The sequence below is a fragment of the Brugia malayi genome (genome assembly GCF_000002995.4).
Source record: "Brugia malayi strain FR3 genome assembly, contig: Bm_v4_ChrX_scaffold_001, whole genome shotgun sequence".
Classification (NCBI taxonomy): Eukaryota; Metazoa; Nematoda; class Chromadorea; order Rhabditida; family Onchocercidae; genus Brugia; species Brugia malayi.
In genome coordinates this window covers 12717490-12742846 of record NW_025062479.1, presented here as the reverse complement: position 1 = coordinate 12742846, position 25357 = coordinate 12717490, and the positions used below count along the sequence as shown (strand labels likewise).

At 33.7% G+C, this 25357-nt stretch overlaps 4 protein-coding genes across 6 annotated transcripts; 2 read left to right on the top strand and 2 right to left on the bottom strand.

Annotated features, from left to right (window-relative positions):
- Positions 1-977: 977 nt before the first annotated feature.
- On the top strand, positions 978-2926 carry Bm3630 (Uncharacterized protein; the record flags this gene model as incomplete). 2 transcript variants are annotated; one of them, XM_001897534.1, is made up of 4 exons in its annotated part: positions 978-1163; positions 1440-1637; positions 2067-2367; positions 2817-2926. In XM_001897534.1, the coding sequence occupies 4 exons, from the start codon at positions 978-980 to the stop codon at positions 2924-2926; spliced, it is 795 nt and encodes a 264-aa protein (XP_001897569.1). The 2 variants fall into 2 exon arrangements, with proteins under 2 accessions (XP_001897569.1, XP_042930588.1); XM_043074654.1 differs by lacking the exon at positions 978-1163 and having other exon boundaries at positions 1461-1637.
- Positions 2927-4998: 2072 nt separating this feature from the next.
- On the top strand, positions 4999-7621 carry Bma-dhhc-10 (Uncharacterized protein; the record flags this gene model as incomplete). The annotated part of the gene is made up of 5 exons (XM_043074653.1): positions 4999-5210; positions 5517-5709; positions 6089-6337; positions 6552-6646; positions 7498-7621. The coding sequence occupies 5 exons, from the start codon at positions 4999-5001 to the stop codon at positions 7619-7621; spliced, it is 873 nt and encodes a 290-aa protein (XP_042930587.1).
- Positions 7622-10736: 3115 nt separating this feature from the next.
- On the bottom strand, positions 10737-16531 carry Bm2774 (Uncharacterized protein; the record flags this gene model as incomplete). 2 transcript variants are annotated; one of them, XM_043074651.1, is made up of 14 exons in its annotated part: positions 10737-10872; positions 11566-11718; positions 12166-12316; positions 12453-12573; positions 13035-13162; positions 13253-13284; positions 13585-13685; positions 13982-14173; positions 14457-14550; positions 14711-14913; positions 15013-15187; positions 15616-15760; positions 15979-16189; positions 16418-16531. In XM_043074651.1, 14 exons carry the CDS (start codon positions 16529-16531, stop codon positions 10737-10739), a joined length of 1956 nt encoding a protein of 651 aa, XP_042930585.1. The 2 variants fall into 2 exon arrangements, with proteins under 2 accessions (XP_042930585.1, XP_042930586.1); XM_043074652.1 differs by lacking the exons at positions 10737-10872; positions 11566-11718; positions 12166-12316; positions 12453-12573; positions 13253-13284 and having other exon boundaries at positions 13153-13162.
- Positions 16532-17120: 589 nt separating this feature from the next.
- Bm14758 (Uncharacterized protein) lies at positions 17121-23586 on the bottom strand (the record flags this gene model as incomplete). Its single annotated transcript, XM_043074650.1, has 17 exons — positions 17121-17219; positions 17626-17816; positions 17960-18047; positions 18207-18330; positions 18602-18837; positions 18977-19120; positions 19283-19404; positions 19529-19607; positions 19827-20394; positions 20737-20845; positions 21163-21292; positions 21492-21628; positions 21827-22070; positions 22377-22463; positions 22621-22776; positions 23308-23365; positions 23486-23586. 17 exons carry the CDS (start codon positions 23584-23586, stop codon positions 17121-17123), a joined length of 2673 nt encoding a protein of 890 aa, XP_042930584.1.
- Positions 23587-25357: the final 1771 nt, after the last annotated feature.

Here is a 25357-nt window from a genome sequence, read left to right as displayed (position 1 = left end):
TTGATGCATTTAATACGTATATTAATATATAATTAAATATAAATAATTAGTATTAATGACCTTTGCAATTGCAAATGAATAAATGTGGAGTTTTGCGCGTAGAAGATAAAACAGAGTTGAAAATAAGTCCTAATGCGTTTCTGTATGCAGAAATTAGTGTGAGTGTTATCTCGCAATGAAGACGGTAAAATGAAAATGCTAACAGAATCTTATGTATTGGTAGATAGTTGATCAGTAATGTAAATTATATGGGCTATTTTCGGGTAGAATACATTTACACACATTAATTAGAGATAACCCGTTACTTGACGAATATTCTGATGTCATATGACGCCTATTTACCTGGGCTTAACAAACATTTCATAGAATCCTAAGATCTCCTGATTCTGACCTTTGCAAATACCTAATGTGAGAACAATTTAGTCTACTAGGAAATCTTCATACGTCTATAGCAATACCATCAATATTTAGCAGCTGCTCATGGAGATTCAGATGTTCCGAAAGACTAGTAAAATGTTTGATATAAAATTTTATAGTATACTGTTTTGAAATAAATATGGCAAAAATGAGAAATAAGTGGAATTCTTACAAATAAAATTTGCAGTAAAGAGTCAACTATAGATGGGTAATTAATGCAAAAGACAGAGTAAGTGAGTAGTGACACTCATTCACTCTCTTCCACGTGACATGAAAAAGTTAATGCTTGGAAGCTGAAACCTGAAATAATTAACTTAGTCTTTATCATCTTTTGATTCAACTTTATCAAATCATCCTTATGCAAATGGTCCAAATATTTTTTCATATCGTGTAACCGTCAAAATTTGTTTCTGAAAGATAAATTAGTGTCATACCTGGACAGTGGATGGTAAGCGGTGGTTTCAGGTGTGGCGTGGGTAAGTTACGTATAACAAAATAAAGCTTTCAGGATGAGTCGAATTTAAAAGGAGCAAATCAGGAAAGGAAGGTGGTCGTGTATGATGGTCGATTCGGAAAATGAGGAACCGATGGAAATCCATTCCAGTACAGTTACAACTGATTATGAGCATAACCGACCGGGATCATCCATGTCGACCGCCACTTCGTCAACACTTTGCCAAAGTTTCGAAGATTTTGATGGTAATAATGCCGCTGAAATGGAGGATACTATTCCATCTGTCATTGATGTATGTATCATTTGAACTTTATTGTATAAACGTATGACTGGATTCAGCAAGATCGTTTCAAAGTTAATTTGTACTCTGCAATATTGCACAGCCCTTTGTCAGTTTTTATGAATAGTCACATAGGATAGAAATTCAAATAGATAATCCTGATTTTGGTTTCTAAAGCAGTTTCGAAGTAATTGGAACATCTTGTGATACATAGTTGGTGCGCTTTTTTTTTTATCTGATGCAGTGGAATAAAACGAAATCTTTGTAGCTGCAGTCTCATCTTTGCAGTTTACAAGGCAGTCAAAGCTAATGGCAAAGATACGCGATAATAAACGAAAACTTCCATCTCGTTGGGACGATGACGATGATGATGGCATCTTGGCTAAGGATATGAATGATCCAAAAGAGCAAGTATTGACTGCAGCTGAAGATGGTAATTTGGAATCGCTTAAAGATTTGATCGAAAATAATCCGTCTTTGCTATCGGTTCGAGTTTCTCTAGTTTTGTGAAAAGAAATTAAGATTAAAATGCACTTTGATAGATGAATAGTGGCTCTACCACTAGAACTAATTGGGAAGTACCACACACTATAAATTTTGGCACTCTGTTATTGTTGAAAAGAATTTGTGAGTTGAAGCGAGGCAAGAAGGAGTGAGATGAGAATTGAAACTTTTCATTCCAACAACAGTATAGTATCACCACTGCTAATTTATGCAAGATTTTAAAAGAAATTATGAGAAAAAGTGTTATCCGTGACCAGATATCTTTCTGGCCTTTGTTCCACTCATCTGTAGTGGGATGAAAAAAAAAGTAACAAGTATAAATAAAAAAATTACTTATTTTTATCATTAAATTTTAACGTTTGCTAGTTCTATATATAGATTGCACGATAGAAGTGCTAATTTCTTTAATAGGCTCGCGATGTGGACGGGTATACGGCATTGCATCGAGCTGCTTACAGTGGACATACTGACATTGTCGGATACTTACTATCGATTGGAGCTAATCCGGAATGGAATACGAATGATGGTTGGACGGTGTTACATTGCGCAGCAACGTGGTCGATGTGTGAAGTTGTAGCGTTGTTGCTTCGTCATGGCGTTGATGTTAACAGTCGTTCGCACGGCAATCTTACACCATTACATCTTGCGATCACGTCGAATCAATCAGAAGATCGTGTTCTTACAACAGTTCGCTATCTTCTTGAAGCACCAGGTTTTATTTCCTGTTATGCTGTATAAGTTAATTTTGGGATTTTTGCTTGGTGTCTGGAACAGAAAACTTTCATTATGCATTCTGCATTCATAATTGATATGCACACACACACACAAGAAACACAAATGAATATGCATTCCTTGTACAAAGTATAATGGAAATTTCATAAGAAATGAGAAATAATTCAATTATAAAAGACTTTTGTGTATATCTAAGATGACGAGTATAATATGATAGGATATTACTGTGCATTTTAGCTTTATATGTAAAGAAAATGAGTAATAAATTTTTAGGAAAAAGTATCCGCATTTGTTATGGCATTATGCAATAATTGGGATTAAAAAAAATCTCCTATCGTTACCTGTGAAAATAGAGTCAAATTAAATTAAATAGGTTAATTCAATAAAATGATTTGTTAATTCTCACTTATATAAGAATAGTGTTTTCAGGTATTGATGCTGCAGCAGTATCGAATTCTGGTGATTCACCCTTACGGGTTGCAGAAAGGACGTCAGCCAAAATTACCGAGATGCTGATGCGTTACTTCAGCAAACCTTAGCAATTAAATTCGCATCTGATAATGCCAGAAGTTGGTTAAAGTGGCGGGAAAAAAGGACAATCATTCATTCAGATTAAAAAAGGTAGAATATATTATCGTGTTCATTGTATTTTAGGGTTTCCAAATAATTCTTATCATACAATTTTATTATCATTTAATTTCGATTCAATTGAACTGGCGATGACAAAAATAAATGCTTAAAGGAATGAAATCTTTTGCTTCTTTCGAAAAATGTTAAATTTAGAAGTGACTTGGCACTGTATGTATTTGTCCGGATAATTATTCACGTATTCTATAAGTCAGATTTACAAAAAACGAAAGCACTAGAAATTGTTTGGAGATACATTTGGTAGATAATTAGTCATGAAATAACAAGTTGATTTATGCTGTTTAACATACTGTTGGGATTGTTATGCCAAATACTACTGCAAGTGCCATTCAGCTTTTTGGAGGTTGATCATTGAGTATTTTATAAATAAATCCGATGTGATGCATCTGCGGATGGCGATGCAACAGTTTTCCAAACAAAACTTAGGTCAAACTTTCTTGCTAAGTTACTAGTTGATTTGGCTATCGATAGGGCTTACTTATACACGAGGTCACATGTGATGAAATTTGAGCGTCATTATGTCTTCGTATTTTTTTTTGTCGTATGTTTTATAGATGTATTTATTGAATTGTCATATCTAAGATTTTTTTCGCTGTTGTAATTCAAATCAGTCGTATAAATGAGATTAAACATGTTTGAATACTACGTTATTTGATCCATTTTTAGTCTTTGTGACAAAATCACCAGGAAAATTTTTTTCGTGCTTTCTTTGTCCACTGCCATTTTGTTGTTATCACTATTAAGAATAGATTACACTGAAAAGATGCAATACTCAGCATGGCGTAGAAAGATATACATCCATTGTAATTTTTTTCTATATGTTACGCTCGGATACTCGGGTACTTACTATATTATTGCATCTTTGGTACTTTTTGGTAAATATTTTGTATGTTTCTTGTTTTGAAAAGGAAAAACTAAAAAAAAATATATCTCTTTTATCTTTTAATTTTTACTTGGACGAGTTGTGTTTATGGACGTAGTTGACAAATATTTTCTAACTTTCTAACCTGTTAATTTCCTTATTACTTTATTAAGTTGAAAAATATTTAGTTTTTTGGTGATTCAATAATATAGTGTATTTATGAGTGCTGTTATACATGGTCTCCATAAACTTTAAAAGCAATGTACAAATGATCTTATTGTTGTGATATATATATGATGTATTTGAAACATAGGATACTGTAGATTGAAAGTATAGTTGAGTTGGGGTATAATTTTAGTGATTAGAACCTTGGGTTAAATTTAACATTTATTACAGTTGGAATAAATTTCAAATGTGTTCACTTGCTGATAACCTGTTAAGTTTTTGACGTTTTAAGCTGCAAAGCTTCAGAGAGTGCTTATAGGTTGTGCTTTATCTGATGGAACTTGTAGCTCAGTGGTGTTTTAGTTGTGAGCGGTACCAGAGGAAAAGCCGAATTGAGAGATGACTCGGATATTGGGATTGCTTGATAAAGTTTCTAGGTTTCGGATCATGGCACTTGGTAATCTCGACAACCAGTACAAACTGTCTGTTATTGTTTTGTCGGGAGTTTGTGCATAAGGTCAGTTAATAGATCCTTTGGAAGATTCGAGACATTCAATAGGAACAGACGAGCGACTTGAAAAATATGGAGCATTTTGGATAACCTGCAATTTTTGTAGAAGGTAAATCGAAACGACAGGATTGGGGAGTTAGAGTATAACTTGGACCTTTTAATTTTAAAGATCTGAGAGCGGCAAAGACCTGAGGTAAGGTTGGTTACTGTCAGCAGTCATGCTTTTATATATGATGAAATGAAACATGATAGTGGTGAGGCAGGGATGGGGAACTAATTTGCTCCAGGTAATATATCTCGCTTCAATTCCTTAAATGATAGTGGTGTTGTATATTATCATATGTAGGGTACCTTCTTTTCGAAATAATGAGGTGTAAATGAATCGTCCAATATTTAAATATTAGGAATCGAATTTCCAAGACGATATGCGGCTAAAGACATGGGGAGTGTATGAATGTGCCAATATTGCTGGTGTTGTTTATACGCTATTATTAATCTTTGGTATCTACTTTCTAATATTGTTCTATACATGTCCAGCAACTTATCAGCCTGATCAGTGTGCTCAGGCAAATTGTTTTGGTATTGTCATCATTTTGGAATTGCTCGTCAATTTTCTTCTATTCATCATTTATAGCAGGTATTCATTATTTAGGTTCTAACATTAACAGCATTGAACTTAAGCTTCAGATCCAACATTAATGAAATTGAACTTAAGCTTCGGTATCGGTAGAAAAACATGTTACAGAATTGTGTAGTGTATAAGAATCGCGATTTGTAGTTTGTCTCGGTAGTACTATTCATGCGACAGAATGAAGTGGTGGTACTCATAATTGAATCAGTTCCACAGAATTACTTTATAAATTTAGTTCGTAAAATTAAGACTAATTTTCTTAATTCTGTCAAATGAGCTGATTGGATTTCGCAAATATAATCATCATTTTAGGCGTAATGATCCACAGCGTTGGTTGCAAGGCGTTGCAGTTTTGACAACCGTGAAAGGTGCTGGTAAATACTGTTTAGAATGTAATCGAATAGCACCACTAAGGAGTCATCACTGCAAACTCTGTAATATGTGCATTCTGAGAAAAGATCATCATTGCTTCGTAACGGGTGCTTGTGTTGGAATTGCTAATCAGGTTAGCTAATGGAAAAGAAATTTTGCAGACACTTAAGATGAAAGATGTTGAAAATTAAAAAGTATGGAATGGTGTTGCTCATTTTGTTTATCATTTTATAAATCTATTTTAGTCATTGTTGCATGTACTCCGTGGAAAACGGTTTGTGTAATACGCTCAATTACTCAAGCAGAAATGCATTAATTTTATAAGTTTACAAAATTAATAGAGTAACATATTCAAAAAGCTATTATCATTACTGACTGGACTTTATTGTCAGCGACCATTATTATTACTATTATCAACTACTCATTTTATTTCCTGTCATTATGAACTACTCATTTTATTTCCTGTCACTTTTCATATTTTGATTTGATTGTTCTTAATAAAGCAGTTTTAGCGTTTTTTCATCGTTTTTGTCCTATGGGCAAGTATTGGTGCTGCGGTAGGTTCATTTTACAATCTGATGTATTTGCTGCGGTACATGGATTTTAATATTTACCCATTTGGTTGGTTAAAGCTTCTGGCACCGGTTGCTGTCCTTCGGTGGATTATTTCCTATGAAATATTTACCAACACAGCTATTTGTGTTTTATTCAGCATATGCATGGCCATCTCCGTTGTTGCGCTTATCTTTTTTGGTTCACAGGTGAAGTTTAATTTTCCAGCTCCTGTGTTTTTGATTTGATTTTTCTCATTATTGTGCTTGTTTGAGATATACAAGTATGCTGCGGAATGAAATCTTGATTTTTTGAATACCACTTTATCATTGTCGTCAAATCGTTGTTATTTCAATTGATTCAAAGCCATTTCTAAAATTTTATTTAGAAAAAAACTTGCTTAATAAGTTTGTATGATTTTAGATGTTTTATACATTAAATGGTTATACGATGTACGATTATCACACATTAAGCAGAAAAATTGAATTGCATGGTGATGGTGAAACTTATTCAGAAAGGTATGAAGCTAACAAAAGTAGTTCTTGTTGTCGTTATTATCGTTTTCTTTTTATTGTTAAATACTCTATTATTTTATTTATTCCTTTATGGTAATCTAGTCTCAAATTGCACTACTTATCGACCAACGTGTAGCATTTCTATTATTGATTCGCTTGAAGTTTCTTAAAGCTTTCATCATAAAGTCGACACTCACTGTTATACCTTTATTTTCTGTTCCCTATGTTGATCCAATCATGGCGTTCTCAAAACAGTTCAAATTAATAAATTCTCTCTAATAAGTATATAAATTGCATGTTTACGTACAGTTTATACAATACAGTACACAGGAAGCCAACGATTACTTGATTACTCGTTTCATCAATGAATTTTGGAGATGACGAAACGCCAAAATTATGAGCCCATGAACACGCATGAAATTTAATTTGTAACATAAATTCAGTACTAGTTATACTCTGAGGTGATAGATTGATGACAATTATTTAGAAATTCGCACTCGGAAGATTGTTGTCTGTCTTCTATCATTATGATAAGCTTTTTTTTATCTAGTCTTCCTTCAATTTTCGTTTTTTCCTCCGGTTGACCTTTGAACTTCCACGAAGCAACCCACACGATATCGTGAGATCTATTGTGAAGGCCAGTATCAAAAGGCTGTAGGGCAGTTTTTGGTGTCACTTTACAGAGAAAAAAGAAACATTCAGTTTCGCAATAGTGTGTGAGAAAAAGGATGTCGGAATGTCAAAATTCAAGTTTTATAAGTAGAACTTGGATCAGCCTGGAGTGAAGTTTTCCAAGAATTTGGAGATGGAAAACAAAAGGATTGTAAATGCTACCGCTATACTTCTCTTTCCAGGTTAAGGATGATATTTGGTCATTATTGGGCGGTGAACTTCATTGTCCCGTTGCTTTGTTTTCCAAATCAGTTAACTGCAGATGTTGCTCGAAATTTATTTTCGTCTTATTCGAAAGATATGTAATAGCTTTCCGATTTTTACTTGTGTTTACAATATGCATTTATAATTTTGTTCTTCACTTATGTTTATCTGGTTTCTCAGTTTTAACTTTTCAACTTATTTAGTATTGTCCTAACTCAATGACATAGTATAATACTAAGGAATCCCAAGGCACTGACAATTCGTCTTGCTACTAACCTGTAGCTTACTTGCTGCTTTTCTGATTTCATTTGGAATTTTCAGTCATTTTTTTTTTTTTTTGATCTCGCAAAATATTGATTTATTTCCACTGTGATAAATAATATTTTTCCTTTAGGAAAAGTAGGTATAATCGTCCTTAATAGTTCAGAGAAAATTTTTAAAAATATTAATTAAAATATTCGACACTCCCTATCAGAACAAGGAGATGAGCTTGTTTGCAAGAAAGCCCTATCTTGTTTTCCAAACGGAGAGAACTAGTTGTAGTGAATTTCGCAAATAAAAAATCATACGAATATTCATATGAGATACAGCTTAGTCGTAACGCAGATCATCTACGAGTGCAAACAATAACAGCAGCAGTTGATCTATGGCGTCTACTAATTATATGATTGATTACGATAATAACTCAGACAATCCTCTCCACATCTAACAGTGGTACATAATGTCTTACACTGTTTTTACAGCCAGTCAGATTGATGAATTATGTGATATTTGTTAGTTTGCATTATATTTATAATCTTGTAAATCATTTTTGTCAATTTGCAGTGTTAATAATCAAGTTTTCATAATGTTTACAGCCTATTTTGTATGTATGTATGACCGGGCCTATTTTTTTAATGCTACAATCAATTCTTCATGATATTTACATCTTTCAAGAGGACGGCAATTTACCACGCTGGTGACAATATTAGAATTTATTAAAAAACATAAGTAGTGGAATAGAATAGAATTCCAAATTTGAAAGCAAGTAGTGCCACTACTTGCTTTCAAATTTCACGTGGGTTCGTCTTTTCAATGAGCAAAGACTTTTCTTTTTGCACTGGCCTCAAACCACTCGAACGCACAAACTTTTTCAGTATTTTGAAATATTTCTTATAATTGCTTGTTCAAAGGAAGCAAACTATCGAGCACATGCTGTAATCTTTACAAACTATTAAAATAAAACTGTTGAAAACATGAAGCTTATATGTGCAGACTTCCATACAATAAAATGAGGTAAAGCTTTAGGATGATCTGAGATACTCTGCTAGGATTTCCATGTCTTGTCTTCCATCGGTGCGCAAATATTTCTAAGAAATATTGATTGTTAAACGGAAGTAAATAAGCAGTAATGTATGCGATTATAATGAATCCTACTTTATAAACATGATTTAAGTGCTACTGAGTCTAGTTCCAATTTTTAAAATATTAAAGCAACAAAAATTAGCCATTTCAGGATAAGAGAGCCAGGGACTTGAGACAACTCTATTCAGATGATGCATGTTTCAATGATATTCGAAATCACATAAAAAGCTTAAGCTACAGGACTTTTCATTTTCTGGTGCCGAAAATGCCAGATAGGACATTATGCTTTGTGTTAACCCAGTTACAGCGTTTTCAAGACAGTTCATACTATTAATACTCTTAATGAATTCTGTCTGATAAATGCACAAATTACAAATGATAAATGTACAAAAAAAATTATACGTTTACGTACCTCCGTGTCCCATAAGAAGCCAACGATTACTTGATCATTCGTTTCATCGAGTTCTACATGTGACGAAAGAGATGGCGAAAAGCGAAAAAATGGGATACATTGATCATGAGCCCAAGAACGTGCACGTGTCACACATGGTCCATTGGAAGCTGTAATCTGTAATATAAATTCAGTACTAGTTATACCGTAAGATGACAGCTGAATGATACTGGTTAGAACTTTGCACTCGATAGATTGTTGTCTATCATTATGGTGAGCTTTTCTCTTCTTATCTACTCTTTTTTCATTTAATGTTCATTACATCTTATGATTGACCTTTGAACCTCCATGAGCAACCCACACAATATCATGAGATAGTCTAGATGCATATGACAGATGTGAATGGTAACGGAGCGCTCTCCGTAGTTTACTATTTTTGGGACGTTCCGACATCGAAGGGTGCCGGGATCAGACTTGGGTATATAACTGGAACTTCAAACAGGACAACAGTTCTGCTTGGTAAATAATCTCAGACTTCATAATGTTTGTGCTCGTGTACAGGACGTTACGAAGACTTAGAGCTCTGAAAACTTATAAAAATTGCCGGGAAGTTCTAGATTTCATCAAAGAGTATGGGCTTAATATTAATGATAAAGTAGCGATGTAAATACGTCATTTTTTTACGAGTTAATTGCATCAGAGTACAAGCAAATTAATTCAATCAATTCTGAACAATATCGTTCTCTTCTGCATCCGAACTGTTATGAATGCTGTAATGTAATAAGCAAAGAGAAAGAAGTATGAAAATATTCTTCAGGTCCATCTCAGACTGCACTACAACTGGATTGCGAAATTTGAAGTAAATTGACTTAGAAATACCCAGATAAACGAGTAATGTGCCCTATAAGAAAATTTATAAGTCGAGTAATTCATGTCATGCTTGAAGAAAAAGAATGAAGAGATGAAAGAATTTTGGCCTTTTAAGAGATAATAAAAACTTATTTTTACAAAGAAATTGTGTAAAAAATCGTAGAAAACTTGGTGGAACTTAGTCAAAATGCCAAAAATCCAGAAAAGATGTGAATAAACCGACCTGTCCTATAAGAAGATTTTTCAAACTCATCAAATCCTGAAACATAAATGCGCCTTCAACAAGACTCCAGGCAGACTAAAATTCCATCTCATACTTTCTAACTCTTCAGGAGGCGCTCGACCAGTTCCCAATGATACAATGCAACCAATATGTACAGTTTCTTTTTTCTGAAATTAAACATTTTCACCGGAGATATGGAGGAGAATCATTTTAAATGAAGACACCAATCCGTTGGACAAGTTACTTAATGTTTCGGATCCTTTTGTTAAATGACTGCAAATGAAATGCTTCTACATTTCTGGTGATTACTTAACACCAAGATCTATAATTTTATAAGCAAGCAATAAAATGATCTATTAACAAATGCCACATGTGAAATTAAAAAAATTTCAACCATAACTTGCCACTTTCATGCATGCAGCGTTATAAATATGTATGTCTGACATAAGATCAAGTGTTGGATTATTCGATATTAATCCGCCATCAATAAAATTATCTTTCGGTGTAAAGAACGTTGGAGCAGCGCTACAAAATATAATCATTGCAAAAAAATATAAAGCTTTCATTTTTCGAGTCAACAATTCTCTCTTCCTTTTTTCACGTCCGTTAATTGCAATCGACAAGATAACAAAGGTATAATTAAAGAGTATATCTCTTTTATGTGTATAAAGTGATATTAAGTAATGAAGTGATTAACAAATTTCATACGCTTTTTTGAAATAAAAAAAGAATTTTTCAACAAATAAATAGCCATTTTCATATTATAACGTTATAACATGCCGCACTATAAGTTAAAATATATTACAATCTAAAACCATCACGCTATGTTGACACTAGGACCACTGTAATCTATATACTTAACCCATCAGAAATCCTTCCTTCATCATATAATGCTTGAATTTACAAAGCAACTTAATTCTAGCAATTTCTACTATTTTCAGTAAACATGTATATAGTAAAACCACGCGTTGACAACTAAATAAATCATCTCGACCAGTATAAAGCCTAACATGAAGATTTCTAGCTTTTTTAGTACCTGATGCATTATGACTCATATTTGCTGACCATCGGAAAGATCTGACTTTACCCTACAACAAAAAAATCCAAGCCATTATGTACATCCAGTTATCTATTACGCATAAATATCCTCAAACATTTCTTATATATAACTTCAATAGATTAATAAATATATGAAGTGATTAAGCATCCATGGCTAACCTGGAATATCGTGCACATTTCCATACTAAATTCTCACCAGGATCATCAAATCCCAAAGCTTTGTTTTCAGCTTTGCTAACTGGTAAAGTATAATTGCGAAAGAGTTTTAACAGCGGTGGGCTTTTTTGTACACATGAAGCCGTTACAATAACCCTGAAAATAGGAAAAGGAAAATAATTTGTCTCAAATATGATGTATAAATAATATTTTTTGTATTACAATTTAAAATGACAACATTTAAGATAGTAAATAAATTGTAACAAAAGTGTTATTTGAAAGAAAACCCTACCATAACATGTCTTATAAATTTTTCATTATTACAGATTTTCCTAAATTAGCAAAAGACAAGTCAACCTTCTTAATTTTTTTACTTTGCTTATGCAATTAAATTACGTTCTTTCACATCTTTTATCGGTCCATCATTTAGTGATCTATGAGATAGGCAGATTGATCCTTGAAATTTAAAGACAGTGTTACACGAATAAATCAGTAGTAAAAATTGCACCTTATAAATGATTGCTGAGTAATAGAGAAGTACAGTAAAACTTAGAAGGAAATACAAAAAAAAATAATTTTCTAAAAAATGAAACTAAAGAATACTTTTTGGATCTTAACTGCGCCATTACTGTTTCCTCCCCAAAAATTTCACAAAAAAAACTTTCGATCATTTTGTTTGAATAAGGTCGTCGACCAACAAATAGTTCATCCTTTATGCGTAGATAGAGATTTTGACAATGCTTCAATGAATATCCTGCAAGGAGACTTTTTTTTTTTTTTAAACAGGAGGAGAAAGAGAAGAAAAAGTACTATGCGAACTTACAATTTGTATACTTATATAAAAGTTGAGAAAATAACACTTATTAATATAAATGTCAAAAATTTTGGACTTGAAATTAACAAGCCTTTTGCTAGTCCCAGTGCGATCACTGCTCCAGTACTAGTTCCGCATAACCACTGAAAATGTTCCATAACAGAATGACCCAACAATTTCTCAATATGCATCAATATCTGAAATAGAATAATTTTGTCGAAGAGAGCGGTCACTGCAAAAGCCGATTAACGAAGGGATAAGGAAAGGTTGGTTAACATAATTAATGGTTTTCTCTATGATTATTACATTTATTTGCTATATTTAACCACTCAATTTATTTTACTCCTTATTTTTTATCGTAGGCTCAGTTATTCATGCCTTCTTCAACACACCTCCAATTTGAATAAACAAGCAAGATGTATATAAACATTATTATAAGACTTCTTAGACATTTTATGCTTGAATGCCGTTGCAGAAAGAAAGATTTTTTTCAATGTTTTGAAACAGACACCTGCTCTGTGAAAGGCAACGCAGTATATTTAGCAGCTCACTACTTATTCCTTTAATTAAAGGACCAGATGGTAAGAGAAAACAATCCCCTATAGCAACAGAAAGCAGCAAAAATAAAATCAACAGAAAGAACTAATTCGAAAAATACCTGCAAAAGTATTAAGCCTCTTATTCCACCACCATCGAAACTTATTACATTGACTAAACGCTGCTTTTCTTCTGGTGTCATTTGCTGTCGTTCCACTAATACTTTCTCTTGCATAAGATCAGAAAGAACTAAAATTCATTTCCTATAAAATAATCATTAAAAGCTGAAGTCAAAACGGTCAAAACTAAAGAGATTTGCAACACTTGAATTTTTAATACCTAGATGAAAAGCCAAAATTAATCGTAAACTTCTTGAAATTAAAAAAAAAAATAGCTAAGCAAGACTAAACTGTTTACAAAACAGCTCCTAAATGAGGTAGAACGATTGATGGTGAGTGAACGAAGAGTCTCAGACAATCCATAATTTTTGTGCTGAATTTGTACTAAATTTTAAGATCTGTTATTATTAACGAGACATTCACAGTTCTTGAACAAAATTTTCGAAGGGATATTCAGCAATCAGAATTAAAATCAGTCACTTTTTTAATTCCACTCCTCAGAGAAGTTTCCAAATCTAAATGTATCTCAAAAAAAAAAAAAAAAAAAAGCACTTGTTTCTGCCAACATCCAAAGCTGTTTCTCCACGACCATTCTTCAGCTCTGCTGATGCTCCAAAACATAACAACAGCTTCACAAGATCAACGTCCCCATTCTGAAAAAGTTATTTCCGAAGAATACCAATATAAAAGCATTTATATTCTATCCTTTGATCTATTCGTAAGTACATTCTCATTCTTTTGAATATTAACAATAAGAACACATAGCTTCAAGACCCATCACAATGTTCCGGAAATTTGAAACAATTCGGGAAGATATGAATTCTTATTGCAGAGAAATAATATTTGTCCGATTAACAGTCGGTAATTTCAGTAATCTCAAAATGATTTCTTTAATGTCTAATCTAGAACGGCATAATTATTATCCATAGCTTGTTGAGAATAAGAATACCTTGGAAGATATATGTAACGGGGTGTTCCCGTCATAGTTTGCGATATTTAAATCAGCACCATAAGTCAGCAGCGTAAAACTTTGTGACAAATCATTTCGTGCTACAGCACAGTATAGCGGTGTTTGACCCAAATTATTTCGAACATTTATATTAACGACATTCCTAAGATCTCCCAGAATACGGTGTAACAACTGCAACGCATTTCTTTCCGAGAAATAAAGAAATGAGATAAATAGTTCTTTTTTTATCGTGAGTGCATTATATTTCTTGCTTTCTCATTTGCATGTTATGAAGTTCTTTTCATGAATTTGAATTAATGCGGCAAAAACTATTGTACCAAACCAGAAAATATAAACTAGATACAAATATTCTACTTCAACATAGACCAACTTGGTACATTGAATTACATGATCAAAAATAATCATAATTATCATGTTTTTATGAAGCTGCAAATACACACATGATTAAGCCTACTTTTGATTCCAATTTTTCATGGAGTATAGTCGATGAACCATCGATTTCTTCGACTAAAAACTGTGGAGCTCGTATTAATAATAAATCGACTATCCTTGAAAGAAATTACTAATTTTTTTGAGTTGTTGGAAAATTGGAATCTGGCCATATTAACAACCACTAGCTTTGAGGAAAGAGTATTAAAGAAATATACTGTAAATCTCAAAAGAGAGAATAGAAAGAAATAGGGTAGATAGAAAAGACAGAACAAATACCTCGGTAAATCTGGTGATAAAGCAACCATAGAAACCATGGCCGACAAAGAACCACCTGGGAAAGGACCAGTTGAACAGTTTGCATCCAACAACACTTCCACACATTTTGCTTTGGCTGAACGAATAGCATGACAAAGTGGTGACAAGCCATCTTTGTCAATTACATCAATAGCGTCCAAGAAATCGTGAGCCCCAGCTAACAACTGAAAATAACAAAAAGCAATGTTATTAGTGTACTACAACAGAAGAATGCAACAAATTATGCATAGGAACAGCAACAGAATCACTACCAAATAACATACCTTCAGTACTTCTGGATTATTCCCCGCACCATAGTGCACAGCATTTCTAGAATGACAATCCTGTTTTGCAGTATGAGCACCTAAACTCAGTAGTACTTGTACAGCTTGTTTAGCATCATTCTCTACTGCTATGTGCAGTGGATAATAGCCATCAATGGATACATCATTAACAATGCTGCAAAGAAGTATTTTATCTTGAACGGTCTGAGCAAAACTGTGTTTCTTATTAATTCCAAAGATGATAAATCGTCATAAGATAGGAAAGGAATTATTCAGCACTAAATTTTATGTTGGTTTACTGGATTTAGTCCTTTTTTTCTCTTTCCATCGAACAAATTACAAAGCTAGCGCTTTCTAGTAGTTGTTTCTATAAACTAACTTTTGTGATATTTAATAAATTAAAAACTTTGAATCCTTAAAAAAATTTCAAAATACACCTCACTATGATACTACTTTTAGTTATGTCTCAATTCAACTACATTTCAATAGTTACCGTTGCCAGTAAACATCTGAAATTCTGTTATTTCTGAACAGTTCCTAATAAATAAACGTACGCGCTTCAGAAATTTTTCTTTAATGCCCTGTTGAATCAAATTTATGAACCTTGGACGATTCTTGCACAATACAGCGATAACTCTCGGGAAATTACAAGCAGCTGCATGATGTATATCATTAAAACTGGGATTTTTGATCACCGAATCTCTCAACTGTTCCATCTCAGCCTCGAAAAACTTAGAACTTATTTTTTCTGAAAAAGAGTTGGTGAATACTGCGTATGAATTATATCGTATAAGAGGGAAACTTACGAGCCAATTTAACTTTTCCTGGTTGCTCCACATACTATCATTCCAGCAGACGTTCGCTGTTGACTAATCACGCTACTACTCAGATGAGTAGATGAGGGAAATATCCAAGAAACACCTTATAATTTTGTTCAATACGCTTTTGAATTTTCAAAAATATTACCTAGAATATTAACAAGTAGTTTTAGACTGTTCAACTGATTTCTTAGCAATTCTGCTTGGTGACGTTCCTGCGTGCGCCAAATCTTCAACGATCTCGGCAAATAAACAACGTAATATGTCACACCCTTTGGTTTATCTACATATAGTGCAAACGTGTAAGAATTATCACATTTTTCGAAGGTTTTCAACTTCGAAGCATCTATGGCTTCCACCTGAATAGAATAATTGTTGTTCAGTCCCATCCAAAAAAGAAACTACCACAATTTTTAACCTAATTCAACGGATATCGTTTAGCTAGCAACTATTCGTTATAGCGGCTATAAAAAACACATTAGCATCTCGCACACTTTACTAAACTGTCCGATAGTTCTGTACGGTATCCTGCAGTAATGACTTAACAACATCGCTCAATTTGGAAGTATTTCGAAATAAATTTGAACCTTTTCTGGTTTCGATGAAAGAACAGCAGCAACAGCCCTGCCACACGCATTCACCACCGCTTCGCAATTTTGCATCGTTGCCACATCACGAACCTTTTGTAAGATCCCAAACATAATCCCGCGCTTCAAAAATCTTTTCATTCTGGACCGTTAAAGTTTCCTTGCAGGTGGAATCAGATGAAACGAAAATTAATGCAGAACACATCCTTAATTTCCATTTTATAATCTGATTCCTTGATGAACAATCTCGCTCATATATAAACCAGTGTTTATTCTATGGAATGCAGTTATCTTGACACCCGGTAATCTCGCCGTTCCAAAATATAACCCAAATAGTAAACAAGATCACTACGCTTAATTCCACAAAAATAACAAAAGCTTATAATGGACATTCTGCACACATCTAAGAAAAATAAATGCCTAAATCCACTTTCTTTCCTTTACTTCTGATTAAAGCGAAACCTAATACTTCTACTAATGGTAAGATAACGATTAAAGTCAAGAGAAAAAGTGAGTCGAGGGAAGTATACTAACCTTCAGTGCATTTTTGTTATATTAAATATAAATGAAAAGAACTGTCACTATAAGGGTCGAAAAAAATTCATAATAACACAGCATTCTAAAATTTTACTGTTCTAAAACATTTCAAATAATTTATTGCATTAGAAACCAAGAAACTATATTCATGAAAGAAAAGATAGTACTACAGAATTAACAATGGCCGCAAAAGACGAAACGATTGCTGCACATATGAGAATGAATCTCCCGCTGCTAGAAAAACCGCTGTGACCAGTTCTTCTATCTGCAAGAGATAAATAAAATTAGCATTATATGAGAAACATGAACTAAATCTTCGTTCAAGCAAACCAACATTATTAGCTGAAAATTAAAACATTGAATATAATTGTTCTGAATTATACTCAACATGGTATTCTAAAACTCCTCAGTCACTCAGCTTCACTTTTAAAAATAAAGTGAAAAAACAAGTAAATAAAAACATGTATGCCGAATAAAAAGAAATGAAGATTGTAAAAATATGTAACCAACGCATATTAACACAAGCAAATAAGTTTTCTCTCTATATATATAAGTATTTGCCAAGTCATATATATATATATATATGTAGAGAGAGAGAGAGAGAGAGAAATCCTAATTTACAAACATATGGACATGCATACGCAGGAAAACATTATAAGCAAGAAACAAACTTCTTCAGAAGGTGTATCAACTGCGCTAATGTGTTGAGCAAACTGATTACTGAAAAATGAAATTTGTCGTCCAATTAGGCTATGGAATTCAGAAAATGGTTCCTGCTTCACTGTTGTATTCGTAATTAATAGCAGCTGTCCCAGTTTATGAACTGACTGCACACTTTCAGCGGTAAAATCAGCCAAACATTCTACACATGATAACATGAGATTTCCGAAATAAGATAGAGCGAGAGTATAAAACTGCCCTCGATTTTTATATTTTTATTTGAAATTAAGATGTAATTTCTGAAGAAAAAGAATTACCAAGTTTAGCTTAACAAGCTGAAAATACCTAAGAAAAGTTCGAAAATCTGGTCGCTAGAATCCGATCTTTCCAAACGTTCTTTACATCGTCTGTAGGAATCTATCAGACCCGAATCCTAAAAAATAATCGCATAAGACAAATCCAAGATCATCCATGAAAACAAACGACATATAAAAGATAACATAACATCTTGGAAATATGTCAACACTGGTACAGAACATAATTTCAGTATCCCTTCATCCAACAACATAAAACAGATGGAAACCAGCCTCACGTTGTAAGGTAGAGGGATGGATAACAATATTTCTTTGAAATCTTCTACGAAATCTTCCTGTTGATTCTCCTGATATTCCTCCAAAGTATTTGCCAAATCATCAGCAAAAATTCCGTTTACTTCACTGGAAAGGTTAAAAACCTGAATAATGAAAGGCTGAATTTTAAACTACAGGATCCAAAAATCAGAAAAGAATAAGAAAACTCAGGTGACTCAATAGCCACCTTCTTTAATATGATTTCCAGCATCTTTTTTTCTTTTGGTATGTTTTTGGACAATAAACGCTTCAGCTATGCTTTCCAGTATAAAAGGGAGCTTTCCAAAGTCACAGAATATAAATTAGTGCATTGGAACTCAGAAATTCAAAATAAAAAAATTTAAGAATGATAAAATACCTTCTTCTTTGTGGTGGGATTTTTCTTAAATGATTTTTCGAAAGCATTTCGAGGCCTTCCAGATGAAGCATACCACTAAATTTCTCGAAGGAATCAATAAAAGTCAGTTCGCGCTTTGAAATATAACTAGTTTCAAGAGCCGCTTCTTCTGCTCGATTTTCACGTAGCTCTCGCAAAACTTCGGACAAATTTTGACCTCTTTTCGGTTCGAAAATAAATCGTCTTTTTTCGGAACCCTAATTTTTAAATATTCCGAAATGAGAAATCGATAACATGTAACTCATATCAAACTCGAAGCAAAACAATGACACACTTTATTTCTTCCATATGTGCACTATTACTTCATGCCACTGTATAAATAAAAGAGTCGCAAACCTGTTCCGGAACAGTTAGCTTTTCAAATGTCTTCTTACCAAGTGCTTCAAGTACATCTAATGAACCCGTTACAACGTTAGCCCCAAAACCTGCGAACAACTTGCCATATGATTTTATACCAGAGTTAGTTACTTCCTCTCTTTCCTGCAAAATCTAGCATTTTGAGTCTTTGAAACGAGAATAGAATTTAATTTCGAGTTTTAAAACACTGTAATAAACTAATATATTCTGAAATCAGAATTAGTAGGAAATCAAGATTAAATTCATCAGAGATAAAATGAGCGGCTGTGAAAAAAAAATGCCAACTTTCGTAATTACTGCAGAATTATTTGTAGATCTCTCTACCGATTGGTTTCTTACCAGTTCTGCTGGCGCCGGCAATCCAAGGCCTGATTCGACAGCACTGGATATGTTTGTTAGGCCTTCACCTCAAGACGTAACATTCATTAGGTAGCAAATAAAAGTAGAATCCAAAGTATTTGAAGAAAAAATTAGAAAAAGTACCACCAACATGTTGAATTTCACCAGCGGTGTGATATAAGCATTACTCACCAACAGCAGCGACCACATCTCCAAATTCGGCCCAATCCCAAAATGATTTATTTGTTACTTCTTTTGTTTTTATTTCAGCCTGAAACATATAAAAACTGAGTTTTTCACAGAGTTAAAGACGGCATGGAAGTCATTAATCCCGTACTTAATTTGAATGCCATTTCAATTCAAAAAGTGACTTAAATTGAGACATATGTCAATCTTCTGAACAGGATTTATGCAAAGGAGACATTATTTGTTCAATTTCTCTACTTGTAAGATATTCACCGACTAGAACAAAGGATACTAAAAGATCAACCTTTGATTTCGAATTAGTAATAACTCCATTTTCCACATCAGATGTTCGCATCCACGACGGTTCACAGTTTTCATCTAAGATTCCGCCATCATTACCATCTTTTCCTGAATAATCCAACTCCCAGTCATCCCACCCGTCATGACCACCAGTGATTTTTTCTTCTGATCGATCTGTTTTTCCTGTTATATTGTGATCATCCACATTGTTCATAATCTCCGATACAAGTCCCCACTCAGAACCCTTACTTCCAATTCGAGACATTTTATGACTATCTATCCTAAACTCCTGCACTCCTCTGCATTTTGAAGGTTTGTCGAAAGTTGTTAAATTCCGAAACATTTGTTTCTTCCGGTTTGCTTCAGTTACTCTGGATTTATTGTCAGAATACTTATTTTGTGTTTCATTGGATCCACCGAATTCATATTTATTATCTCGGGCAGCGTCGACCCTCTTTCCTTCACCAACCTCTTCATTCTTTTGGTTAATGGCACCGGTAGTGCTTGCATCGTCCCGATCCGACAAGCTATCGACAGCACTGTGAAATGATTCCGTATCCGAGTCAGTCATTCTAAAATTATACACAGCATTAGATTTCAGAACACACTGACAGTATGAAACATTCATAGGCGTTACGCACATTAATGACAGTGAGATGGCTTGAATGACGCATACGCTCTAACATCTAAATAGTTTTGCAAATCCGAAAGGAGCTAGAGGTATAACCTTCTTCTCTATCTTCGCCATCAATATTCCACCGTAAAATACTCATCGGCCTGGGCCGGAAGTCTCAATAGGGTGAGATTATGGTGCTACGGATGTGACGACCGCACGTATAATTGTATAAGATACATGATTTATGGACAATAACACCGTAAAGGTAGATGGTTACCTATCGATAAGGTTCCCCTACGACATTTGCGACAGAAGGACGATGCGAACACGATATCCAACACGGCTCACCGTTTCATGCAAGCAGCATAACACTACCACTTTTAAGCAGAATATACTGCACAGATTCCCTGCTACTTACAGTCTTACATTACCGTCTATTCTCCCACTCATAGTTTAAAACAATTTACAGCACTCAGGCTTATGGTAAAACATCCAGAAGAGAAATGTGGTTCATGGGATCCTCTTTAGAAAATATTCCGATTTTTATCTCTGTTAGTAATTGCAGCAATTGATAGATGATTGGACGGCTGTCTTATATTAGTCCGGAACCTGATACATTGTGGGGGTTTTTAGGCTATTCCAGAAATAAACTTCACAAATGTGATATTTTTGATAGAAAAAAAGAGGCAAGAAATTTATTCGGAGTTTAATTTTTGCTAATTACAGTTTTGAAATGAAGTGAAATCTCGATTCAGCACCGAATTTTCTGTGAAGATATCCGAGGAACCGTTTCTAGCAGAGCTGATCTTTCTTGGTTTTAGCAAAAATACAGCATCGTCAAGATGGTAAAATGGCTGGAATATTTGAAATTATGGATTTCAGATCGTTTTTAAGGTTTTTCTTTTCGGGAAATCCTAGATCAGCGACGATTTTAACCTTAAGAAAAGTTATGATTTTTTGGAAGGTCTGGAACGACTCTTCAGCAAAAAAAAAAAAAAAACAAAAAAAAAAAAAAAAACAAAAATCAAAATAAAGTAGACTGTAGGATCAAACTCTTCTGAAATCTCCTTCGCTTAAATATGGCAGTTTGCCCCATTTAAGTAACTCAAATCCTGCTGGTTCCAGAATATCTGCGACTAACGAACCCGCCTGCTCTTCGAACGTTTCACCTTTGATCGCGATTTTTACATCTAAAAAAAAAATTTCGTGCGAACCAAAATGACCATAATTTTTTTGGGTATTCTGGTGTAAAATTTGATCCTGAAAACTTCATACAGAAGCGAATACATGCAAATTCACAAATATGAATAACCTCTACTGATCTACTTGTAAAATATATCGCGAAATTATATACAGGTAGTAGAAGCCTCTGAAAGAATACACGATACCTGGTCGATTTGCTCGACTTGTAGGATGAAATTCCACATATTGATGCAATGGTAAGACAACAGTCAACAACAGCAATGATTCTGAACGTAGAGTTACTGAGTATAATTGAGCTAATAATAAAGATGGATTGTAATGACGATCTAGCAGATTGAGCGCTGAAACCAAATGATACGTCCCATACTGATACCACATATTCATTGGAACAACTTTGAATCCACGTTGCTTCAAGCGCCATTCCATTATCTTTAATAACAAGAAAGGATAAAAACCGAAAACTTTAAGTGATCAGAAATGTAACTTCACGAATCTCTGTTCGTTAACTTCTTCCGTAATTTGTGACTTATATATTCACAATACCATGTTTAGCACTCTCCTTGCTGCAACTATCAAATTAGCACATGCGTTATCAAATTAGGGATATATTAAAACGGAATGCTAACAGCTCAAATAATCATCGGGAGACTTATTATATTGGAACAAGCCTAATTCAAAATATCCAAAATGAGATTTTCTAATACCCAAAATAGGCGACTGAATCACTAAATTTACCTTCGACGCTTCTGTAACTGAAACAGTTCTATATAGTTGTGCCATTATGGTAGTTATCTGACCATCTCCAGCACCCAAATCCAGAAGCTGAATGAAAAGATTTCCACATAGAAGTTAACTGCATTAGAATAAAGACCCAAAAGAACTTCCTAAATTGTTGAAAAATTCTGAAAACATTCGAAGCAGTGCCAAATCCGAATACAAAAATGTAAGAAAGAAATGATATCTGATTGAAAACTTCAACCTCTTTATCGTGAGAAACCCATTCAGCCGAAACGTCCAAAAATTCTTGCAACTGACTGAGGGAGAAAAGATGCATACCACCTCGACCCAGGACACCATTAATGCTTGTTTTCGTCAGTACCATTGACAAAAACGAAGTAAGAAATGTATACCAGACCTGAAATTTCGGAAAACATTAAGATACTTAATTTGTTCAGTGAAAGCAAAAATTAATGATTTCTGATGACTTTATCTTTACCACACAGGTGCGATTTCATAACATTCATAACATCATCTAATATTGTAGTCTCTACAATAGAAAACCAATGGAAAAGAAAACCCAAAAAGCAACATACCTGGGAAGGAATAACGATTTAAAGTAAATTACTATATGGATAAAAAACTAGAAAAGCATCCACATGAACCATCATTTACCCCAGCAGTCACCGAAATACAATATTTTTTTTTCAGGGTGCAAAAATCTTCGTTTCCTTTCTAGAGTTCATTGAGTAAACCGTCTTTTATAGAATCATTTTGCATTTGACTTCGTTATTTCTTTCAAACATCACTGACAAGATGATAATCGGATATTAATACCATCGAAAAACCGAAATAGGAAAGAAGTAAATAGAATCAAAAGTAAAAAAAGACATGCCTGTAAACATAGTGAATTACTGGTCTCAAGAGAATCGTTTAGAAACGTTTCCACACCATCATCCATGGAGAATTGATGGAATTTTTTTTGCATATACGAAGTTACAGCATTCCTTGAAATCAACTACAGCAATTGGCACATTTCCATTCTCTTCCCTCGATTTACAATAAGTTCTGAATCCATTAGACTAATTTGACGTTTCTTCATCTGTATGGTGATTTCAGTGACATACCTGTCAATACAATACCACTCGGAATGATCATCGCTAAGCAGACAATCATCTAGTTCTTCCTTTTCCAACAACAAACGTGCAATTTGCTGACTCCGAAACATTGATGTTAATGCCACCTCATTTAGAATTCATCAAAATAGCTACAGAATTTTTTAACCTGAAAATAATCCATCAAATCTTCTATGCCAATAGTTAGTGAAATAATAATTGAAACTCCGATGATGTAACACCTGACCAATTTTATAAGTCTGAATTACAAACTTATCAAACGAAATAATTTATCAGTTTATACCCATGTGAAACTGAAAAAAATGAAGTGCTATACTTAATTCAACATAATAACATGTTCAATACTTGGTACACTACAACATTCACTCGAGAGAAATAAAACCTCAATGATGCATTTCAGATCTAAACTTTATGAATTCAAATTTTAACTTCATAATTCAGACCCGAAGTAATACTGAGGTTTTCGGAAGAGTAATAGCTTCTTATAAATTAGTGAAACTAAAATAAATACTCTACATAACATACAAATTATACACCGATAGGAACAGAAACACAAATATAGTTGGTTCAAAATATTCAAATATTCAAAAGATTGTAGAATTTAACTCAAACCTTAAATCTCTAACGTAACTGGCACGGGGCATTATATGATGTAACAAAATAAACTGCACATATGATGATGCATACAATGCAGTCTTACGAAGAATATGGTAAACAGAAGAGGGGTGAAGAGTACAGTTCAGTTGACAATAAACTATATTAAGTAATGGTTCAGGGAATTACAAGGTTAAATTGCACAGTAAGACTAAACTATCTTCCTACTTTATTCAACAACTATTCACAAATATATATGCATACCTTTTGTTAAACGTATTACTTGGCGAGACCACGTGCACCTGCCCCAACGTATACGCTCCAAATCAGATGTTAACAAGCGCCGTATACGAATTACTTTTCGTCCAATGAGTTGTTCGAATATTGTTCGTCTGTCTCGATATGCAGAACTGACTCCTGTATGTGTCCTGGAAACTTTATCTTCATGTCATTTAATTGAATGTGGCGATAGTGATCCAAATTTAAAAGTCTAGAACTCAGCTTTGATAATTTTTCGTTATATTTAGTTTATTTCACTTCTAGTTATAATGTTTTGAGTTGAATACTTAATTCCTATTTTCGAGATCTTGCAACTGTTCTTACTTTGCAATCGCTTGGTCCGGATCACACTGTTTACATCTTTCAAGCTATCCGTGATCTTGACAAAAAGCGAATTCAAATCTGTCAAATTAAAGCAAGCTAGAAAGGACTTATATTTAAGTTATCCACGGTCATAAACAAATTCATGGTTTCTATCTTCCTTGGAGAAGCTAATGGAAACAAGTAAAATGGAGTGAAAGAAAAAAAAGGGGGATGGAATTCGCGATATTTTCTGAGTGGATTGTAGCATCCACCATGTTGAAAATTTGCGTTTTCCATAAAAAATGCAAATCTTCATCTTAAATGAATTGTAACCTTTTTCCAGATAATTCATTCATCTCTTCAGTGATGTTTAGTTTCTCATCCCGAACATCTGTAAATGAACATGAATGATTCATTTCCTCTTTCATTTAGTGATTCATTTGTTTCAATTTGCTTTTCTGATCTTTAATCAGTCTAAATTTTTCGACACTGGTAATGATCATAATAGTCTTATGAACACATGCGGAAGGCATCCAACTGCAAATTATCTGCTAAATTTTCCTTTTCCCTTCCCTCAATGCGACAAACAGTACCCGTTTTGCTTATCTAAAATTTGTGAGGATTAGTACTCTGTCATTACGATAAAATGTCCAAATCGGACTTTTTTGTGAATTAAATATCTTTTAA